The 21,912-nt window shown below is 41.9% G+C and overlaps 1 protein-coding gene across 1 annotated transcript in view; it reads left to right on the top strand.

Moving 5' to 3' along the window:
- The window catches only part of GTF2F2 (general transcription factor IIF subunit 2), a 195,387-nt gene that overhangs the window by 100,230 nt on the left and 73,245 nt on the right, over positions 1 to 21,912 (top strand). The window contains exon 5 of the mRNA XM_075563048.1: positions 2,982 to 3,063. Coding sequence (XP_075419163.1) covers positions 2,982 to 3,063 — 82 coding nt within the window. The remainder of the gene's footprint in view (positions 1 to 2,981; positions 3,064 to 21,912) is intronic.

The following is a 21,912-nucleotide window of genomic DNA, read 5'->3' on the forward strand; positions in this document are numbered from 1 at the left end:
CTTTCGGCCGTGTGCTGAGGTTGATGGCAGCAACTTCTCACTGAAAATCAAATGCAGCTTGTTTCGTGCTAAATGGACGCCCATTCACAGGTAGACAGACTCGCGGCGACCCAGTGCACGACAGAAGGAGACACCACCGGTCCTGCGCCGTCCTCGTGACGGTTCTTACGTGTGAGCCATTGTTGCAGCCACTGTGTCGCTCCAGCATTTCTGGTGACGGGGCGCATCTTCTGGCACTGTCTCTCAGTGTCTGACCGTGTTTGACTGCGCTCGCAGGTTTTCAGACACTAATTCCTCCGAAGTGGACAGCCTTTTCCTTCTTAGTAGTCTGTTCTTAGTCTGTAAGCTCTGCTGGAGCCTGTTCATTTGGGGCGACCTTGCTGGATCACAGCAACACACAACCCTCCACAGCAGGGTAAGGTGACAGGCAGACACTTTACGCTAAATTCCCCAAACCTTGCTCTTGCTATGACAACTGGAGAATTTTGGTATGTGATACTGTTGGCTTCCTGTGGTGAAGCAAACTTGAATGAAATATCTATTTTTTGCTTCAAGGAAATTCACATTTTAATCATATTAAGTTCGTAAATGAGGGGGAAATAGTTTCATATAAAATAATCATAACCCTCTCATGCTTACCTTCCTGGCACAGTTTCATTTAAAATAGGCCTTCTTTCATCTTTGCTATTTTCAACCATCTGATAACCTGTGCTTAAGACTTGTTGCCTCTCAGGGGGAGAAGAAAGGGGGATGGAGGGACCTTGTAGCAATGATGAATGGATAAGCCCACTCAAGGGGACAAACAACAGACTTGTAGGTGAATGTATACATTGGGTGGTGTAAGATATGGCAATAATAATAATTTTACTATAGTGGGTCCATGGGGGTGGTAGGATGGGGGAGGGGTGTCTACAGGGGAGCTGTTATCAGAGTTCAAGAAGAAAGAAAATACATGGACAATTATGATGACAACAATTGTATTTGATCTCATGGGACTATGGATTGTAATAATATCTGTAAGAGCTGGAGGGAGGGTTGGGCAGAAGGGGGAATTGATTACAAGGATCTCTATATAACCTCCTCCATAGGGGATAGACAACAGAAAAATGGGTGAAGGGAGATGACAGACAGTGCAGGATATGACAAAATAAGAATTTATCAATTATCAGGCGTTCATGAGAGAGGGGGAAGCAGGGAGGGAGGGGGAAAATGAGCTGATGCCAGGGGCTTAAGTGGAGAGCAAATACTTTGAGAATGATAAGGGAAGTGATGTGCTTTACACAATTGATGTATGTATGTATTGTGATAAAGAGTTGTATGAGCCCCCAATAAAATGATTTAAAAAAACACACCAGAATGTGCTTGAAAGGGAACATCCAAAGTGTCGTAGATGATCTAGAGCTATAAACGCAGAATCTGCTGTTATTACCTATTCAGTACAGTTTTAGCAAAATACCTAAATGAAAAAATAATAATAATATCTGTAAGCGCTCCTAATAAAATGTTAATAAAAAAAAAAGAATTGTTGCCACTCTTGTAGGAGAGACACGGGGATACTGAATCTGCACAGTTGTTTGTGATTGGTCCACAGAGCCCCTAGATGTTAGAGAAAGAGCCTGGGTGGTGCAGAAGGTAAGTTCACCACTGATCCAAAGTTTGGAGGCTCAAACCCAGCCAACTGCTCCGTGGGCGAAAGACGCAGTGATCTAGCAGCTTGCATAGAGTGTAGAACACTTCCACTCTGCCACAGGAGTGCCTTTAAAGTCAGCAGCACCTGAGAACGCAGCTCAGAGTTTGGAGATAAAATCAAGGAAGGTCACCATTAGAAAGAAATTTAGGCAGGGAGGGTGCCATGGACTTTCTAGCATAAATCATGTAGTGTGATTTCATGTGCATTATGCACTTGGTCAGTTTATCTTTCTCCCCTAGTGCTGCTTAAAGACCGTGAACCAAAAATCCACGTTCATGGCCTTGGGGCTCAGTCCCAACTTGTAGCGACCACCCTGTACCATTTAATTCTCTTACATTCTGAACTGCCTACACAGTGCCCTGGCATAGTGGGCACTGAGGTAATGTTAGTGGAATGAAGGAGCCATTCACCTGAGGAAGTGAATCATAAATACATTGATGGTGAGCCAGGATTTCTCTTGACTGTCTTCTTAAAACCTGCATGAACTCTCACAGAAATATGATGAAAACCTAGCTATTCCTAACCATAGTCGTTCCTCCCCAGTGAAGATGGTTCCATCAAGAGAGATTCATATACGTGCAATTCGTAGTAAATAAGCTCATCCCCATCAAATGACTGCCCCACACCAGCAGGCGTACACTAAGTATTAGCTTCGGCTTACCTTTCCTGCTGTTCAGAAGTGTTTGCTAAAGCCCCTCTAAGAATGCCAATGGGGGGAAATTGTACTCTGATTTGGACAGACACTCATAGCTCCAGTTTGAAGACTCTAAAGTATGCAATTCTATTAGCAGAAGTCAGAGCGACTGGCAGCCGATAGTGGCACATACTCTAAACTAGATCATGGCCGGCCTTCCTAGGCAGGTTACAGTCTAGAATTTTGTTTGCATTTTTATTAAAAACAAAATACACGTTTTTTGTTTGTTTAGACTGGTGGCGTTATTTCTATGCCTCCACACTCTCCATATTTTCTTTAAAAATTGATTCTATGCCCTTTTAAGCCGTCTTATTTAGAAAGAGCCGTGTACTTGAAAGCTGTTGTTGGCAAAGAACTGTGGCAGCCCAGTAAACAAAACTGACAGGAGCCCCATTTGTTACCAGCCAAGAATAAGGTTTCTCCCTGTTCTGACCAGGCCACCACTGAAACTTACTGCTACTCCTTTTGTTTCCTTAATTTTCGTTATTAGTTATTACATTTGATTGTTGTATCTTGTTTAAAGTGTATGTGTTGACAAAAATGATCAATGTGCTCTCTGACCGTATACATATGTTACTTTTTTGCTTTGTATTCAAGATAAACTTTCATTGGAAGGAATAGTGGTACAGAGAGCTGAATGCCGACCTGCTGCCAGTGAAAACTACATGAGATTAAAGAGGTTGGTGTTTAACTTCACTTGCTTCCTTTGGGGACATGTGTGAGATTGCCTGTTGACTGCACGAAAACCAGGATGTAGTTAGTTCCTAAGGTTGTTTGTTTTAAAAGCCAAGTAGGAGCCCTGGTAGTGTAGTGGGTTGTGTGTTGGGCTGTTAACTGCCAAGTCACAGTTCAAACCTCCCAGCTGCTCTGCAGGAGAATGCTGAGAGGCTTTGATCACCTGTAAAGATTTGTAGTCTCAGAAACTCACAGGGGCAATTCTACCCTGTTCTATAGGGTCACGATGAGTTGTAATTAACTCAATGGCAGTGAGTTTAGTAGTTGTTTTGTTTTTGTTTTTTTAATCATATTATTGGGGGCTCATAAAACTCTTATCACAATCCATACATACATCAGTTGTGTAAAGCCCATTTGTATATTCGTTGTCCTCATCATTCTCAAAACATTTGCTCTCCACGTAAGCCCTTGGCATGAGCTCCTCATTTTTCCCCTCCCTCCCTGCTCCCTGCTCCATGAACCCTTGATAATTCATAAATTATTATTTTGTCATATCTCACACTATCTGACATCTCCCTTCACCCACTTTTCTGTTGTCCGTCCCCCAGGGAGGAGGTTATATGTAGATCCTTATAATTGGTTCCCCCTTTCCACCCTCCCCTCCCCCCACCCTTCTGGTTTCACCACTGTTAAGCACTGGTCCTGAAGGGATCATCTGTCCTGGATTGCCTATGTTTCCAGTTCCTATCTGTACCAGTGTACATCCTCTGGTCTAGCCAGATTTGTAAGGTAGCATTGAGATCATGATAGTAGGAGGGTAGGTGTGGGTAGGAAGCATTTAGAAACTAGAGGAAAGTTGTATGTTTCATCGTTGTTGCAATGCACACCGGCTGGCTGTCTCCTCTCCGTGACCCTTCTGTAAGGAGATGTCCAGTTGCCCACAGATAGGTCTTAGGGCCCCCATCTGCACTCCCCCTCATTCACAATGATTTGATTTTTTTGTTCTTTGATGCCTGATAACCTCATCCCTTCGACGCCTCGTGATCACACAGGCTGGTGTGCTTCTTCCATGTGGGCTTTGTTACTTCTGAGCCAGATGGCCGCTTGTTTACCTTCAAGCCTTTAAGACCCCAGATGGTATCTCTTTTGATAGCCAGGCACCATCAGCTTTCTCTACCACATTTGCTTATGCACCCGCTTTGTCTTCACTGATTGTGTTGGGAAAGTGAACATCATGGAATGCCAGTTTAATATAACAAAGTATTCTTGCACTAAGGGAGTACTTGAGGGGAGGCTCAATGTCCATCTGCTACCTAAATACTAAACCTATAAATATATGCCTATAGATCTATTTCCCTATCCTCATATAAAAATATATATACATATGTACATGCCTTTAGTTAGACCTCTGTAAATGCCCCTTGCCTCCTAGCTCGTTCCTCTATATCCTTTCACTTTCCTCTTGTCCCACTATCATGCTCAGCGTTCATTTGGATTTCAGTAATTCCTCTTGGTTATATTACCCTGATCACGCCCTACCAGGCCTCCTACACCCTCTTCACCATCGATTTGGATCACTTGTTGTTCCCTTTTCCCTGGGCTTATTAACACCACTTCCTTTTTCCCCTACCTCCCCATCTCCCACATCCCCACTGGAACCATCAGTCCCATTGTTTTCTCCTCCAGATAGTTCATCCAGCCTATTTCATTTAGACAGACCTGTGGCGATAATAACATGTTTTTACAAGACATAGCAAAACAAAGCAACAATAAAAAACTAATGACATAAAAGCAACAACAAAAAAAGAAAAACACAAGCACTGTGTGTTGGCCTTTAGGAGTGTTTTCCAGTTGAGTCTGATGGGGTGCCAAGCCCTGGCCCCAACGTCTATTTTTGGTATTCCCTTGGGATTGTTGTTCTGTTCCCCCTGCTGTTCTGTTACACACCCTTGGTGTTTTGCCTTGGTGTGGTGGGATCAGGTAAGGCACAATTCCCACACCGTGTGTCCAGTGTTGTCTCCTGTAGGGATATGGGTCAGTGAGGAATGTCATGTCTCATAGTGGGGCCAGCCAGATGGTCTTCTCTGTGAATTGGCTCCTCTAAGCGGGAATATTGCCCTCAAGACTTGGTGGGCCAAGATGTGCTCCACTCTCTCTTCCCCCCCCCCACTTCATTTGCTCCCGTGTGCTCTGATCAGACATGTCCCTCTCCCTGAGCTGCCGCTTCAGTGCTTTCCTCTGAAATTAATTCTTCTGGGGGGAGGGGGAGGTATCCACTTAGTTGTGATTGGGACTTGCCCCTCAGCAAGTTTAGTTTTTTAAGAGTCTCTTTGGCACTAGGCCGTTTTGAGGTATTTTAAGTTGTTACATTACTATATCTTGGAGCCAAAGGTTTTCTTAACTTCTTGTAATTTAATCTTGTTTCTATAAGGATATGCACTAAGGCTATGGTTTTGCCTGAGCATGTACTTAAAATACTATAAGCACTTATAGTTTCTATAATAACATCCTTTTCTCTCGATCTGCAGAGAACTTTTTATAAACTTGTATACTTTGTTAGGGTAGCATTTCTGTAATTAATATTTAAAGATGATTTCAAATTTGTAGTGCCCTTTTATGACTTTCAAAGAATCAGCAATTTTTTAAAGCATTGAAGAACTGTGTTTGTTTCAGTGTTATGTTTAATGTATTTAAGCCCGAGTAATTCAGAATTATGAATCTGCTCATTCATTGTGCACTTACTGTGTGTGAGCTTTTTGAGGAGCTAAAGAAACATTAGAGAACAAAGAAGCCTTGCCCTCATGGAACCTACCTTTCTGTGAACCTCCGGCTCCATGTTGTGAATTGGCAGCTGAGAACACACTGTTCCAAGTGCTGGCTCAGCCTCTCCACAGACCATCCACTCTCACCTGTCAGAGAAGCCAGTTGAGTTCGAGCATCCATGAATTTCACACTGTCTTTTCAATTTTCCTCTTTTCTCAATTAGAGTAAACTCTAACTCACTGGAATGAAACAAAGAGACTGATTTCCTTGTCCTCTAATTTAAGTACTCCCTCAGCAAAAGTAATCATGCAGGTGGGGTTTTCTGGTAAGAGAAAATAGCCTTAGAATACAGGCAAAAGATGTTTCTTTGTTTTTAGCGTATAACATGATTATATAACACAAACCTCTCAAGATTTATCGTCTTCAAATAGCTGCTAAGATGAAAAACTGTGAAATCTGGTCACTGAGCTGCTTGCCAAGATCTTTTACTGCAACCTTAATTTCCCTTAAAGATTTTCTAAAGCGCGTTGATTCTGAGATAGGCAGAGCTCCTGTGTGTTGAGAGGCCGGCTGTCCCTTTCTCAGAACGACAGGGAAATGGGTCGGCATTTGCAGAACAGTAGAAGTCCAGCCATTGTGTCTAGATTGGTCTTTACCAATGTGACCTGGGAGGGAGGTGGCATTGGCGTGGGTTTTACAGGACTGTCGGATTTGTTTTGAGAGTTGCAGCATCGGAGACCTGGGCCTCTGTCGTAACCTATAAACATATTCAGGCATGTCAAAAGTGAACTCCCCGTCTCCTCCCCACCCCCAAAACCTGCTCCAGTAACTGCCCTTCCCACCTCATTAATGCCGACTGTGTAATCACCTTTTCTCAGTCCAAAAAACCTTGACTACATTTTTTGCGCCTCTCTCACATCCCGCATATACCCTGTCAGAAAATCTTGTGGATACACAGCTATCACGTGCTTAAAATAATGCATGACACATAGTAGGTAGTTAGTAAGTATTTGTTGAGTAACTAAATGGCAAGAGAGATCATTTCACATGTAAGCTACCACTAGTTGCTTAAGGGTCTTAAATGTTGATAAGAAATGTGGGCTTTGTGTGCTACAGCTATTGGGGAGACACTGAAGAATTTAAACCTGGCTGGAATCTCGGGGAGGGATTTATTTGTAGAGCTCAAGCTGACCAGTGTGTAAAGCCTGGAAGTAGGAGATAGATAGAGACTGCAGTAACAACCCAGATTTTTTTTTATTATTTAAAGTCTCAATAAGTAACCCCAGGTCATTCTAGTAAGAAGGGAAATAAGATATTGTCTTGCATTGATGATACTTGGAGGTAGCACCAAAAGGTCTTTTATGAACTTTGCCTCAAAATTCTGTGGTTGTGAGCTGGAAGAGTTTTCTATGTCTAGTCTATTGGTAATGACTCTGACTTGGATCCCCTCCACTTTAGATCCCACAGTGACTCCATACCATTCTATGTGTTGTACGGCCAGGTCTACACCCTTGAAAGGAAAGGGGGAGTTTCTTGTTGCCAGTGTCCATTTTTATTTGCCTTCTCATTGACAATTTAGATAACAGCAGAAAGTATCTAAAGTACAAGAATAGTCATCATGGACAGATTGTCATAATTGGAAAGTAATCCATGCTATAATTTGTATAATAAATACTTTGTTTCCAATTACTCAACATTTTTGAATACATACTATTAATACTAAGTTAAGACTCAATACACACACACAAGATAATATTATTCCTTACTCAGAGAGTGTATGGTCTTTGAACCTGAAGGAGTACACGCACACATATGTACATGGGGTTATTTAAAATACTTATTTATTGCCGTTATAAAGAAAGGAGGGATAGATATGTGACATCATTAAATGTAAAATAGCCTGCTTACAGATGTGAGTTACATTAAAATAGAAGCCTTCTGGAGCAGAATTGACAATTCAGTACTTAAGATATCTCGTACCTAAATAATCCTGTGTGTATTACAAACTCTTAGGAAGGGTGTTCCTTCCTGTTGCCGCCTCCTTAACAGCCTTCAAGCCTTTAGATCATCTGGCTCTTGTCTCACTTGTCACCGAGTCTCTTTTACATAGATAATCATATAATTTACTGCACTACATTTTGTCATCTCAGATAGCTAGGCACTTTTCATGTCCTCTCCTCTTATCTACCTTCTGCCACAATCCTTCTGAGCCTTTGAAACCAACCTCACATGTCTCTTCCTCAGCAAAACCTTCCTTAGCTTCTGCATCCCACCCCTGCTAAGAGCTCTCATCCTCCTCTTCTGCATTCGTATGTATGTAAGGAACTCTGGTGGCACAGTTGTTAATCACTGGGTCATAACCAGAAGAGATTTGAACCTACCAGTGATAACATTAGAGAACAGACCTAGAAACTTGTGCATGTAATGATTAAAACTAAAACCAGACTCATTGCCATTGAATTGATGTCGACTCACAGCAAACCTATAGGACAGGGTAAAACTACCCCTGTGACTTTCCAAGACAGTAACCCTTTACAGAAGTAGAAGGCCCCATCTTTTCTCCCACAATAGAGGGTGTTTTTGAGCTTCTGGCTTTGCCGTTAGTAGCCCATGAGTAATGACTACTGATTAGAAAACCCTATGGGCAGTTGCCTTGTACTGTGGGAGGTAGTAGGTAGTGATAGGGTCACTATGCAATTGACTCAACAGCACCTTTTATCAACAATGGTACAAATGCCCATGTTTCTACTGTTTAGGGTATATGTACATAGTTGATCATAATTTGTACAAGAGTATGAACTTCATTTATTTGTATATTTTAAATAGTTTTATCAGGATATATTTCACATATCATTACAATTTAATCAGTCAATCATAGTAAGCTTTGTGCAATCACCACCACAATTTTAGAACATTTTCTGCTGTTACTCTGTATTGTTAGCTTCCCGTTTTTTTTTTCCCCCATCCTCCCCTACCATGCCTCTAGGTAAAAGAAAGTAGAAAATATTTTATAAAATGGAAAATACTTTAATATTGGTCAAAAAGGAGATCAAATGAGAAGATAAAACATTTTAACCTAAGTACATCGGCCATAATTGAATTTATAGTGCTCTCTGTCTGGTGCAAGGTTATTTACTTATCTGGACTGTGGTCAGAGGGAATTCACCAGAGACTTACTCCAGATGTAGACTTCGCAAATGGATTTGGATCATTCATGTTGCACCTATATTTAAAATATTGAAAAATACCAGTTGCCATCACATGGATTTCCACTGTCTTTTATAGCCTTCTGCAAACTGAGTGTTCACAATTTAAGCTCTGGTACCGTTCCATCCCTTTGGACTTTTATTATTTGAAATCCTTGGACCACACAGGCTAGTGTGCTTTTTCCATGTGGACTTACTGAAGCCTCATTTGGTTAGTTGCTTGTTTGAAGACAAGCCTTTAAGACAGAAGGCACTATTCTTTCTGATAGCCAGCCACCGTCTGGCTTCTTCCCCACAATTGGCTAGAGCACCCATATCTTCAGTGATCGCGTCATAAAGGTGAGCATCGAGCAGGACTATCATATAAACCAATTGTTTGGAGCTAGAATTAAGTTTGAGCACAAAGGATTATGAACTTCTTGAGAACAGAAAGCAGAAACATTTTATCAGCAAAATCAGAATTTTCAAAATGTAAAGTACAGTTCACAGAGGAGTAGAAGACAAAGAAAGCCTTCATGTCGTGAAAGAACGTTCTAATATTGGCTTAAAGTCATTGCAGTTTTACTATTTGATATTTTAGCAAAGAGCAATTGAACTATACTCTTACTACATTAAATGGCTAATTATAAAACATTTTATACTAGTAAGTAACACTCTCTAAGAAAGATCAGTCTTATTTTACAAAAATTTCGTTTTTGTATTAAATTCTTGCAGTTAGCAGCCCAACACATAACCACTATGCCACCAGGGCACCTGACCTTGTACTAAATTCTTATCACTTTCTGCATTTAAATCTTAGCTATAAATGAGCCAGATTTTATGAATATTATAACTTCCATATTAATCTGAGGTAATTCAAAATGAGATACTGCCATTCATAGATGATAACAGAAATTAGGTTCATGTATTACTATAAACCCTTTGTAAATATGCAAATCCTTATCAATTAAATTCAGACTAAGAAAAAATAAATTTTATGGGATAGTGTATTTTTTCTGATCCAATAATGTAATATAAACTGCTGTAAAAATACAGTGCCCCCCCCCCAAAAAAAAGAATACAGTGCCCACTCAGAAAACTTTAAAAAAAGCGAAAACAAGAAAATAAAAACCCAATAACTTTATACCATATCTTAAAATTCTGGCAATTTCTCTCCATTGCTTCTATTATAATCCCTTTCTCTGACATTAATTTAGATCGATCTGAATGGTATTTTACTAGAAAGATATGTATGTTGAATTGGTACCCATAAATAGATTTAATATCAGCTCGTGTCTCCTGTGTTAATTAAAAATTCATCTAATTTGAATTGTCTTTAAGTGTAACTTTTTTTTTCATTTCTCGTGAATCTTTCTGTAATATTTGGATGATAAATTTTATAGCATGCCATTTATAATCCATGTTGCCCATTTATTTAAAATTATCATTTGCCATCAAGATGATTCTTACTCATGTTGACCCTCTGGTATCCGAGTAGAACTGTCTAATTTTAGTGAAAATCACCAGGCTTTTCTTCTGAAATGCATCTGAGTGGACTTGAACTGCCCGTGGACATAAATAAGATCACATTAATATAAAAATTTTCTTGTAAGAAAGTCATACAAATGGGAAAATGAGAGCTTTAAACTTTTTGTGGAATAATGGGATGAAAAGATAATAGAATTGATATACCCCTGTATTCAGGTTTCCCCTCCCCCTATTTCTGCACCAATGCATCTGAAAATGACTTGTTGAAAATTTTTTTGGTTTGTATTATTTCGTTGTTCGTGAATTTTATTCAAAAACCAAGGAAGGCCTTTCCCATTGGAAACACAATGTGTGTAGTGGAAGAAAGAACAAATTAAATTTTTTGTTGTTGGCATCAGGATACCAGGGACAGCAGGAAGCAGATGGTGATCTGCATTTCCTGGAGAGAGGTTACTCTGCTTTGCCTGCCTAGATTCCCACTGTGCCTCCCGTGACGGTAAATGGCACCTAAGCATGTCCTGGTGTAGGGGAAGGAGAAGGAGGGACCCCTGCTTCAGTGGAGCTTGACTTAATTCGTGGGTGATCTGGCGAATAGATACCTGCCAGAAGAAGGTTGTGCAGATAGTTTCTGCTTAGTGACAAGCAGCAGTGGAGCATTTTCTTCCTACTGCATTGCACTAGCACTGGAATAAAAAAATTTGGTATTTGTAATTTTGACTTTTACCCATGTATACATTTCATAAGGACTCATTACTTTTGTTAAGTGATTTTTCTTATATATTAGGACAGCTATCTAATAGATACCCCTTTATATCGTCAGAAGAAATATAAGGTAAATTGTATAAGTAGCATGAGCATATATTCCAAACAGTACATTTGAGAATAAAAGGGTACAGTCATCAGGGAAGTATGTGCTGAGACTTCAGTGTAAACTACTGCTAGGATGTTAGATAAAGTGGCCCAGGTACATTTGGGGCAAGGGATGGTGACTCACTGCCATTGAACCAGTTGTGACTCATGGCAATCTTTTTTTTTTTTTTTTTTTACATTTTATTGGGGGCTTATACAACTCTTATCACAATGCATACATATACATACATGAATTTTATAAAGCACATCCCTACATTCTTTGCCCTAATCAATTTCAAAGCATTTGCTCTCCACTTAAGCCCTTTGCATTAGGTCCTCTTTTTTTGTTTTTTCCTTTTTTTTCTCCCCCCTCCCTTCCCGCTCCCCCCTCCCTCATGAGCCCTTAATAATTTATAGATTGTTATTTTGTCATATCTTGCCTTATCCGTACTCTCCCTACCCCCCATTCTCTGCTGTCCATCTCCCAGGGAGGAGGTTACATGTGGATCCTTTTCATCGGTTCCCCCTTTCCAACCCACTCACCCTCTACTCTCCCAGTATTGCCCTTCACACCCCTGGTCCTGAAGGTATCATCCACCCTGGATTCCCTGTGCCTCCAGCTCCCATATGCACCAGTGTACAACCTCTGCCCTATCCAGTCCTGCAAGGTAGAATTTGGATCATGGTAGTTGGAGGGAGGAAGCATCCAGGATCTGGGGGAAAGCTGTGTTCTTCAACGGTACTACATCGCACCCTGACTGACCCATCTCCTCTCCTAAACCCGTCTGTGAGGGGATCTCCAGTGGCCGACAAATGGGCTTTGGGTCTCCACTCTGCACTTCCCCCTTCATTCACTATGGTGTGTGTGTGTGTATATATATATATATATATATATATTGCATGATGTCTTTTACCTGGTCCATTTAGCACCTCGTGATCGCACAGGCTGGTGTGCTTCTTCCATGTGGGCTTTGTTGCTTCTGAGCTAGATGGCCGCTTGTTCACCTTCAAGCCTTTAAGACCCCAGACACTATCTCTTTTGATAGCCGGGGATCATCAGCTTTCTTCGCCACATTTGCTTATGCACCCGTTTGTCTTAGGCGATCGTATCATGGAGGTGTGCAGCCAATGATGATTTTTGTTCTTTGATGCCTGATAACTGATCCCTTTGGGACCTCGTGACCACACAGGCTGGTGTGTTCTTCCATGTGGGGTTTGTTGCTTCTGAGCTAGATGGCCGCTTGTTCACCTTCAAGCCTGTAAGACCCCAGACACTATCTCTTTTGATAGCCGGGCACCATCAGCTTTCTTCATTACATTTACTTGTTCACCTGCTTTGGCTTCAGCTGTTGTGTCGGGAGGGTGAGCATCATAGAGTGAACTCATGGCAGTCTTATAGGACGGAATACAACTCCTGTAGGTTTCCAAAATCTTTGTTTTAAATCATTTTATTGGGAGCTCATATCACAATCCATATAGCTATCCATGTGTCAAACATATTTGTACATATGTTGTCATCATCATTTTCAAAACATTTTCTTTCTACTTGGGTCCTTGGTATTAGCTCCTCATTTTTTCCCTCCCTCCTTCATGAATTCTTGATAATTTATAAATTATTATCATTTTATCATGTTTTACATTGACCAATGTCTCCCTTCACCTACTCTTCTGTTGTCCATTCCCCTGGGAGGGCATTCAATGGTAGATCATTGTGATAAGTTCCCACCTTACCCTTACCCTCCTGGTATCACTATTCTCATTATTAGTCTTGAGGGGTTATTTATCTATCCTATGTTCCCAGTGTTTCCAGCTCTTTTCTGTACCTGTGTACATATTCTGGTTAGCTGGATTTCTAAGATAGAATTGGGATCATGATAGTGGGGGGGGGAGCATTAAAGAATTGGAGGAAAGTTATATGTTTCATTGGTGCTATTCTGCACCCTAACTGGCTGTCTCTTCCTTGTAACCCTTCTATAAGGTGAGGTCCACTTGTCTACAGATGGGCTTTGGAACTCTACTCCACACTGCCCTCTCCTTCACATTGATATGATTTTTTTTGTTCTGGTTATTTGTTACCTGATATCTGATCCCATCAATACCTCATGATCACACAGGCTAGTGTGCTTCTTCTATGTGGACTTTGTTGCTTCTCAGCTAGATAGCTTCTTCTTTATTTTCAGGCCTTTAAGACCCCAAGTGCTATATCTTTTGATAGCTTTCTTCACCACATTTGCTTATGCACCCGCTTTGTCTTCAGTGATCATGTCAGGAAGCTAATTATCATGAAATGCCAGGTTATTAAAATGGTCTTGCATTGAGGGAGGACTTGAGTAGAGGCCCAATGTCCATCTGCTACCTTAAGACTTAACATATAAATATATGTACATAGTTCTATTACCCTATCATTATATATAAATATATTTACATATGTACATGCCTATATTTAGACCTCTATAAATATCCTTTGCCTCCTAGTTCTTTCCTGTATTTCCTTTTACTTTCCTCTTGTCCCATTATCATGTTCAGCCTTCATTTGGGTTTCAGTAATTCCTCTCGTTTATATTGCCCTTGATCAAGCCCTACCAGGTATCCTACACCCTCCTCGCTATCGATTTTGGATCGCTTGTTCCCTTGTCCCAGGGTTTGTTAACACCCACTTCCTTTCCCCCGCCTCCCCCTCTGACATACCCCCCCCCAACTGTTGGTCCCTTTGTTTTCTCTTCCAGATTGTTTATCCTGCCTATCTTATCCAGATAGACATGCAGAGACAATAATAAGCGCAAAAACAAGACAGAGCAAAAAACAACAACAAGAACCAAAAAAATCAACAACAAAAAGAAAAACCTATAAATATTTCCAGATCTGTTTGTTGACCTTTACGAGTGTTTTCTGGCGTCTGATGGGGTGCCAGGCCCTGGCCCCAAAGTCTGCTTTAGGTATTCCCTGGGGACTTCATTGTGTTGCTCCTCTTGCTGCTCTTTTGCACTCCCTTAGCGTTTTTGCCCAAGTGTGATGGGGTCGGATTCGGCACAATTCTTCACTGGGCCTCCAGTGTTGTCCCTCATAGTGCCAAGACTAAATCTTCATAGACTTAATAAAGCCTTCTCTTTCTCCCACAAAGCAGCGGGTGGTTTTGAACTGCCAACCTTCCATTTAGTAGCCCAATGCCTAACCCACTATACCATCCCTTAAAAGCATGAACTGAAAGATTAAGGACCAAACAATAAAAGGGAAATTTATAGACGGTTCTAGATTAAACTGTTAGGCTCATAGAAACTTCTCTCCTTCCCAATAGCCACACACAAATGGGCATATGATGCCATTGAGTTAATGTTTTCATGTGGAATCTATGTAAAGTTTTACTAAACAGAAAAAGATAGAACCTGGGGAAGGATACATGTTTTTGATCGGCTGCTAACCCAAAGACTGACATTTGAAACAGCAGTAGCTGGTGACCTGCTTCAATAAGGATTACTGCCTAGAAGCCCTACGCAGCCATTCTGTCTGCTCTGTGACTCTTGGCTCACTGCAAGTCCGTCATCAGCTCAGTGGAAATAAGGAGAAGTCTAAAAAGGAATACCAACACCAAAAACATTATTGTCAAGGTAGCTCCAACACTCAGCGACACTGTTGTACAGAGTAGAACTACCCTATCAGGTTTCTAAGGCTGGGAATCTCTATGAAGCAGACTGCTGCTTTTCCCCACAAAGTAAGAGGTGGGTTTAAACCATCGACCTTTTGGTTAGCAGTTAAGCTTTTAACTGCTGTGACACTAGGACTTCTAGAAAAAGGAAGACTGAACTAAGAATATTTTTATTTTAAAAAGCACTTTTCCATCAATCCTCAATAAAAGTTAAGGTCTACAGAGAAAATGTTACATCCAGGGAAATGTAGTATTTTAGCTTTCTGGGCATTTTCTTAGAAACAAGCATCAACCTGGCTTGCGTTGGGGTTCATGGTTAATGGTATTGGAATTGGTTTGAATGCTTTCATTTGAAAGTGTGAGAAGACTGGCTTTAAAAAAATTGCACTGACTCATACAGACTAGTGGTGTTAGAGACATTAGCCGGGGCTTCATCTAAAAGTTCACGCCGTCATCAGTCCTCGAGCTCTGCTTCCCTCTCTTCCCTCCGTCTGTTCTCCTGCTTGGCTGTCCTTCCTTCTGAGAGCAAAATGGCTGTCTGTGGGGTCAGACAGTGCATGTCCTTCTCTTCAACCAAGTAGTAAACAGAACCCTTCCCTTGGTTCAGTGGCCAACATGGATTTTGAGTCTCTCCCGGAGCGAATAAATGTGTCAGTGAAGATAAGATTAAATAGACTGGTTGGAAACCAGCGATGGCAATGTTCAGGACATAGGGTCAGTCCCATCCAGTGCATCAAGCTTCCTGCTCAATAAGGCAAAGTGGAGTGGGTGCTAGAGAGGCCAACATAAAACCCAAAGCAAAACCCCAAGTATCTTCACAATAGGAACCACTCTCATCAGAGACAATAGTATTCTTGATTACTTCCCTTGAAGAAGGGCCTTTTTATATCTCCAAAGGAGATCAATGTTTCTATTAAAACCCATTCCTTCCTCCTCTCCCAAGCCATGCACGGCACCAGTGGCTGTGAACTAGGGTAGTGGCCCCATTAAAGAACCTGCTTCCCCCAACACCGCCAGCCCTGCTTATACAAAGAGACAGGAATCCAAGCTTCGGTCATAAAACAAACAAGAAGGAACTCCCCAGGGGTCTGTATGTAGTGTGCCATTACCACACCCCGCTGGACACTGTCAACATCAAGTTCACTTTTAAATTACTGTAGAAGGCCTCTGAAACCCCCAGGACAGACACATCGTAGACCCGGATCTGGTGTATCTACTCCCCTTCTCAGGCAGTGCTGACGACGGGCTGCTCTGTGTAAGGAGCTGGCATGCCTAGTGGATGGAGGCCACAGCCAGTGGAGGTGGGGGGAGTCTCCAATGGCAGCAAGGCAGACTACTCAAGGGTAATTGAAAGTATGCCAGCACCTCCCTGATGTGGGAAACTGACAGCTCCTGGGAATTGCTGCAAAAGGCCCATGCAGTGGAATCTGGAACTAGACCTCCCTGTGCACCCCTAGCTCAGGCCTCTGGACAGGCCTTCAAGGGAATCTGTGCAGGCCTCGCTGGCCCTACTCTCCTTTTCTGTTGGCACTGAGGACTGCATCCAGGTTGCATGTGCTAAGAAGCAGGCATCTTTAGTGGGAGCTCTGCCATGGACAGCATACTGCAGGAAGGACTCCATTTGGAATGTGACAACCCCTCCCCCACCTGAACCCTGTCACCGGAAAGTCTGCCGTGGTCAAATTGCCACAGACAGCCCGACAATGGAGTCTTCTCCCACACCTATGCGCTGCCTTCCTCCCTGTGTACCCTGTAGCCCTTGCCCCTGAAATTAGTAGGGCTCTGGTTTCTGAGGCAAGTCCTCCTGGAAGTTCATTCCGAATGTGATCAACCTTCCCTTAACCACTAACTATCCTGCTGTACTGATGAATTCCTACAGAAAGGTCCCTACAGGGGACTCCAAGTAGGCTTTGTCTAAACAACCACCAGTGTCACTGGAATTCTGAAACCTGGATAAGACAGATGTCTCCAAGGTCTTTCTGAGGGGTGGCCGCTCTCCTCCTCGGCCTGTGCGCCCCCTGAATAGCAGCGCAAATTCAAGCAGCCTCTGCCGACCAGGCACACACCTCTCAGAAAAACAGAGGGCAGGACCCAGCCCGAAGGGGACTTGCTGAGCATGGGTTTTATGACAAAAAGTGTGATTGCAGAGGTAATAATCATGCAGGGCACCGAGTCCCCAGGTGGACAGATTGACTGGTACGAGACAGCTTGCCTGAGTGGTAGTACCTGCTGGTGGACAGAATGACCACGGCTTAGTGGAATGGTGGGAGAATAGCAAGAGGCCTAAGATATGCAATGGGGGCTTTCCAGGAGACAAGGGGACAGAAAGAACATGTGAAGAAATAATGACATACAATTCCCCTAGTCTAACAAAGGATATCGCCTACAAATGAAAGAAGCTCCAAGAACCCCAAGCAGGATAAACCCAAAGAAATCTGCTCCAGGACACATACAGCATCGATAAGCTCACAAAATTCTGCAGATTGTCGAGGAGAGAAGGCTTGACTTAAAACACTGTCCCTCTTCCTTGAGACTCCTACGATTGCCTGTAGTGTGCCATGAAAGGAAGCTCCCGGCCTTTTTTAAGGAACACTGGAGTGTCTAAGTCTAGAAAGAGAGTGCAGGGTGCTTCCAAAGGTTTACAGAGTGGTGGAATTAAAAGATAGTGGAAATTTTCAATAACTTTTTGATTCCTCTTAGGTTGTAAAAGTACATTTGAAAGGTGTTTTTTTTGTTTGTTTTGTTTTTAGGGGTCTGGTACACTTAGCCAGGAACAGCCAGCTTGTGGTGGCTCCTCACTCTTTTTTAAACATTTTATTAGGGGCTCATACAACTCTTATCACAATCCATGCATACACATACATCAATTGTATAAAGCACATCTGTACATTCTTTGCCCTAATCATTTTCTCTTTTTTTCTTTTCTTACATTTTATTAGGGGCTCATACAACTCTTATCACAATCCACACATATACATACATCAATTGTATAAAGCACATCCGTACATTCTTTGCCCTAATCACTTCAAAGCATTTGCTCTCCACTTAAGCCCACTGCATCGGGTCCTCTTTTTTTTTCCCTCCCTCCCCGCTCCCCCTTCCCTTGATAATCCACAGATTGTTATTTTGTCATATCTTGCCCTATCCGGAGTCTCCCTTAACCCCTTCTCTGCCGTCCATCTCCCAGGGAGGAGGTCATATGTGGATCCTTTTAATCAGTTCCCCCTTTCCAACCCACACACCCTCCACTCTCCCAGCCTCGCCCCACACACCCCTGGTCCTGAAGGTATCGTCCACCCTGGATTCCCTGTGCCTCCAGCTCCCATATGCACCAGTGTACAATCTCTGCCCTATCTAGTCCTGCAGGGTAGAATTCGGATCATGGTAGTTGGGGAGAGGAAGCATCCAGGATCTGGGGGCAAGCTGTGTTCTTCATCGGTACTACCTCGCAACCTAATTAACCCATCTCCTCTCCTAAACCCGTCTGTGAGGGGATCTCCAGTGGCCGACAAATGGGCTTTGGGTCTCCACTCTGCACTTCCCCCTTCATTCACTATGGTATATGTATGTATGTATGTATGTATGTATGTATGTATGTATGTATGTATATATACACATATATCTTTATTTTTAATACAGTTTTTAATATCCATACATTGTACAATTCAGTAATTCAGTCATATCAAGAAAAGTTGTACAGTTATCAGAATATCCAATTCTAGAACATTTTCTTCTTCCTTGTACTCATTGTTATACATTTTGTACTCATTGTTATACATGTAATTTTTCTAATTGTGACAAATATGTACACAACAAAATAGTCTCTAATTCCACGGCTTCTACATGTATAATGCAGTGCCACTGATTGAGCTCTTGATGTGGTACAACCATTATTGATCTCCTTTTCCAAATTTTTCCACCACCATTAACATAAACTCAAGGCTCCCTAAGTAACAACTTTCTCCTTGACCCATGGTAACCACTGGTCAAATTGGATTTCTTTTCTTTTTAGTAGTTTTCTTGGTATAGTATGCACATGTCATACACTTCCATGGTTAATGCTCCCCACTCTTAAATGACTTCATGTGTTAGAAATTGAATGTTCGTTTCAGTTACTATCTGTTGTTGTCTTGCTGTGCCATTAGCACAGATAGAAATTTGAGTCTCAGAGAAGCAAAGTGATTTGCCCATACTCACTGTTAAGTGACAAAGCTGCAATTTGAATCCAAAGCTGATTGATTCCAAAGATATCACATGGCAGGCTGCTTCTTTCAGCCTTTAATTATTTCAAAAATGTGCCTGGCTTTTTCTCTTTTTTTTTGTCTGCAGCAAAGGTGAAAGGAGTTTTTTTCTCCCCTCCCCCAACCTTTGGTGGGAGCCCCCAAACCCTAATGCCCCATAAGTTCAACTGTAAAAATAAAGTAATGTTTACAAAAGTGTAGCCATTCATTGATTCAGTGCAGAATTTCTGTCCATGGTTTCAGGCTTTCAGTTTAAAAATGAACTCCGCAAGCCTAAGTGGGTTGAGTTTTAAACATGAATCTGCAGTGGCGTGGGAGAGCACTGCATGGTGGGTTCTGCCGGTAGAGTTAGTTCTTTTGCTTTTGTGAGTTTATGGGGACTCTAATGCTTTGGGTAGTTTTGATGAGTTACTTGTGCCCTTTTGAAGCTTGCCTTCCCCTAATGCTCTCCGTGGTTGTTTACTGCATGCTGATATTGTTTATTAGGCATCAGAATGTCTAAAAGTCTCTTCCTGTAATGCATCTGAGTGTGAAGAAAATCCACAGGAAGGAATCACCATGTCCGGGCAGAAGCCTTTTCCAACTATAAAATAGTAGGCATGGGGAATGAGAGCAGATGATGTGGGTTTCAGTAAGTTTGTACAAAGCAAGATATCGCCGTGAAAGACATGCCCACTAGAGTGAAGCTCCATGAGGGCAAGCCTTGTGTCTGCGTTATGCATGACATCGCTGGGGATGAGATGAGACCTGGCACCTAGTAGGGTACCCAGAAAATATTTGTTAAATGTGACGAAAGAAAGCTATGAATCTGGTTTCATGTCTTTTTGTCTTGCAGACTGCCCGGTACTTTGTATTCCAATGAGTCATTCCTTTTAAAGCTGCTGTGTGCCAACTTGAGTTCTGTTGCTTCCCCATGTTTCACAGCTTCAAAATGTCGTGTATTATTTATTTATTCAGCAGGTGTTTATTGAGCATCTAATGTGAACTAAGCAGAGCAATGTTAAGAAGCAATGGGGAGAAAAAAAAGAAGCAATGGGAGCTTAACGTTTTTGGAAAACTGGTTCACACATGATAGGAATCATTGAGAAAGTGTTGGTCCGCTCATTAGAGCAGAGGTAGGGTATATAAAGGAGTACAGGCATGCTTTGCTTGAGGCAACCATTTAGACACCGAATTTATATTCGTAGTCCCATATGGTGTTTTGGTTGGTTGGTTTATCTGTCTGTGTCTGTCTGTTTTTAAAGGGAGAGCAGCTCTTCTTGGGTTTGTTATTTCCCATCCGGTTTTAAAGACCCCAAAGCCCCAAAGTGAATGAGCAACTGGCCCCCAGGACGTGTTGCAGGCCCTGCTTTCCCCTCTCTGCTTTATTCACCCGCCCAGCAGCCATGCAGCCTTCGCTCCTGGCACTGGGCAGCTATAAGGAAAACGACATGGCCGTCGGCTTTCCTACAGATTTACAGCCTTGCAAACCCTAGAGGGCAGTTCTTTCTACTCTGTCCTATAGGGTCATTGTGAGTCAGAATCAACTCCATAACAGCGAGCTTTCTGGTTCATAAATTACTAAGGATTTTAAAATGGTAACAGCAAAAGCTTAAACACTGGGCCCTCCTGCCTGCCAGTCTGTTGACTGCACAAACTGCATGCTGGGAAGCTGGCCCTGCCTCTACTACTGCTGTGGCCTCCTAACTTGGCTCCCTGCTTCCCCCTTCAGGCCACCCTTCACATAACAAGCTGGATCACAATGGAGATCAGATGGGGCCACATCCCTCCAATTTACAGGAACCTGCATACTCTGGCCCTCCATACTCTTTTGTGAGCTTCCATCTAACACCACACTTGTTTTTTGTTTACTGCTGAAATAGCAGCCTGCTTTTTTTGTGTACTTATAAGTCACATGTCCCTGCCTAGACCTTCCTCTTACCACTATGTGAACCATCTTAATTAACTACCTGGCAGTATCCCATTGCCATCTTAATTAACTAACTGGCAGTATCCCATGTGATAGTGATCAGTATTTGTTGAGTGAATGAATGAATGTTATTCGTAATCTTTTTAGCCTCTTATTTTGGAAATTTTTCTTAAGTTAAATATTTTTTCATTGTTAAATTCTAGCCATTTTTTATTTGATTCTTATAAATTTGAATTACTTTTTTAATCTGTAGATAGTCTCAAATTAATTTTTAAATCTCAATTAAAAGAAGCTGGTTTTAGGGTGTTTTGTTTTTAGTTTGTCTTTGGAAAAACACATATTACACTTATCATAGCTTCTACAAGTAATTAAAGGTGCTGTTGCCTGTTAAAACAAAAGTTGATGCCACAGGGAGAGCAGAGTTCCCCCGGAGAATCAATATTTCACACCGTAATTCCATAGATCTCACAGCCTAAGCATCACAAAATTATGTAGAACGTTCACTCATCGGTATACAGTGAGCACCTACCGTGTCATAGAGACTCAGGAATGAAAGATGAATGAGACACATCTCCTACCCTTGAGTAACTCACTGGTGGTAATTTATTTTTCTGATAAAGGACATCATTCCCTGTTGTTTCAAAAAGAAAAATACTGAATCTTTTTCGTGAGCTACTGCTAGAGCAGAGCAGTGTGGTTGTATTGGAGAAACACAAACATGAGCTCATGGTATAAAGCTGACATGAGTGTGTAGGATGGTTTAAATTAATGTACA

This window comes from Tenrec ecaudatus, chromosome 11, assembly GCF_050624435.1.
Source record: "Tenrec ecaudatus isolate mTenEca1 chromosome 11, mTenEca1.hap1, whole genome shotgun sequence".
In the NCBI taxonomy this organism is placed as follows: domain Eukaryota; kingdom Metazoa; phylum Chordata; class Mammalia; order Afrosoricida; family Tenrecidae; genus Tenrec; species Tenrec ecaudatus.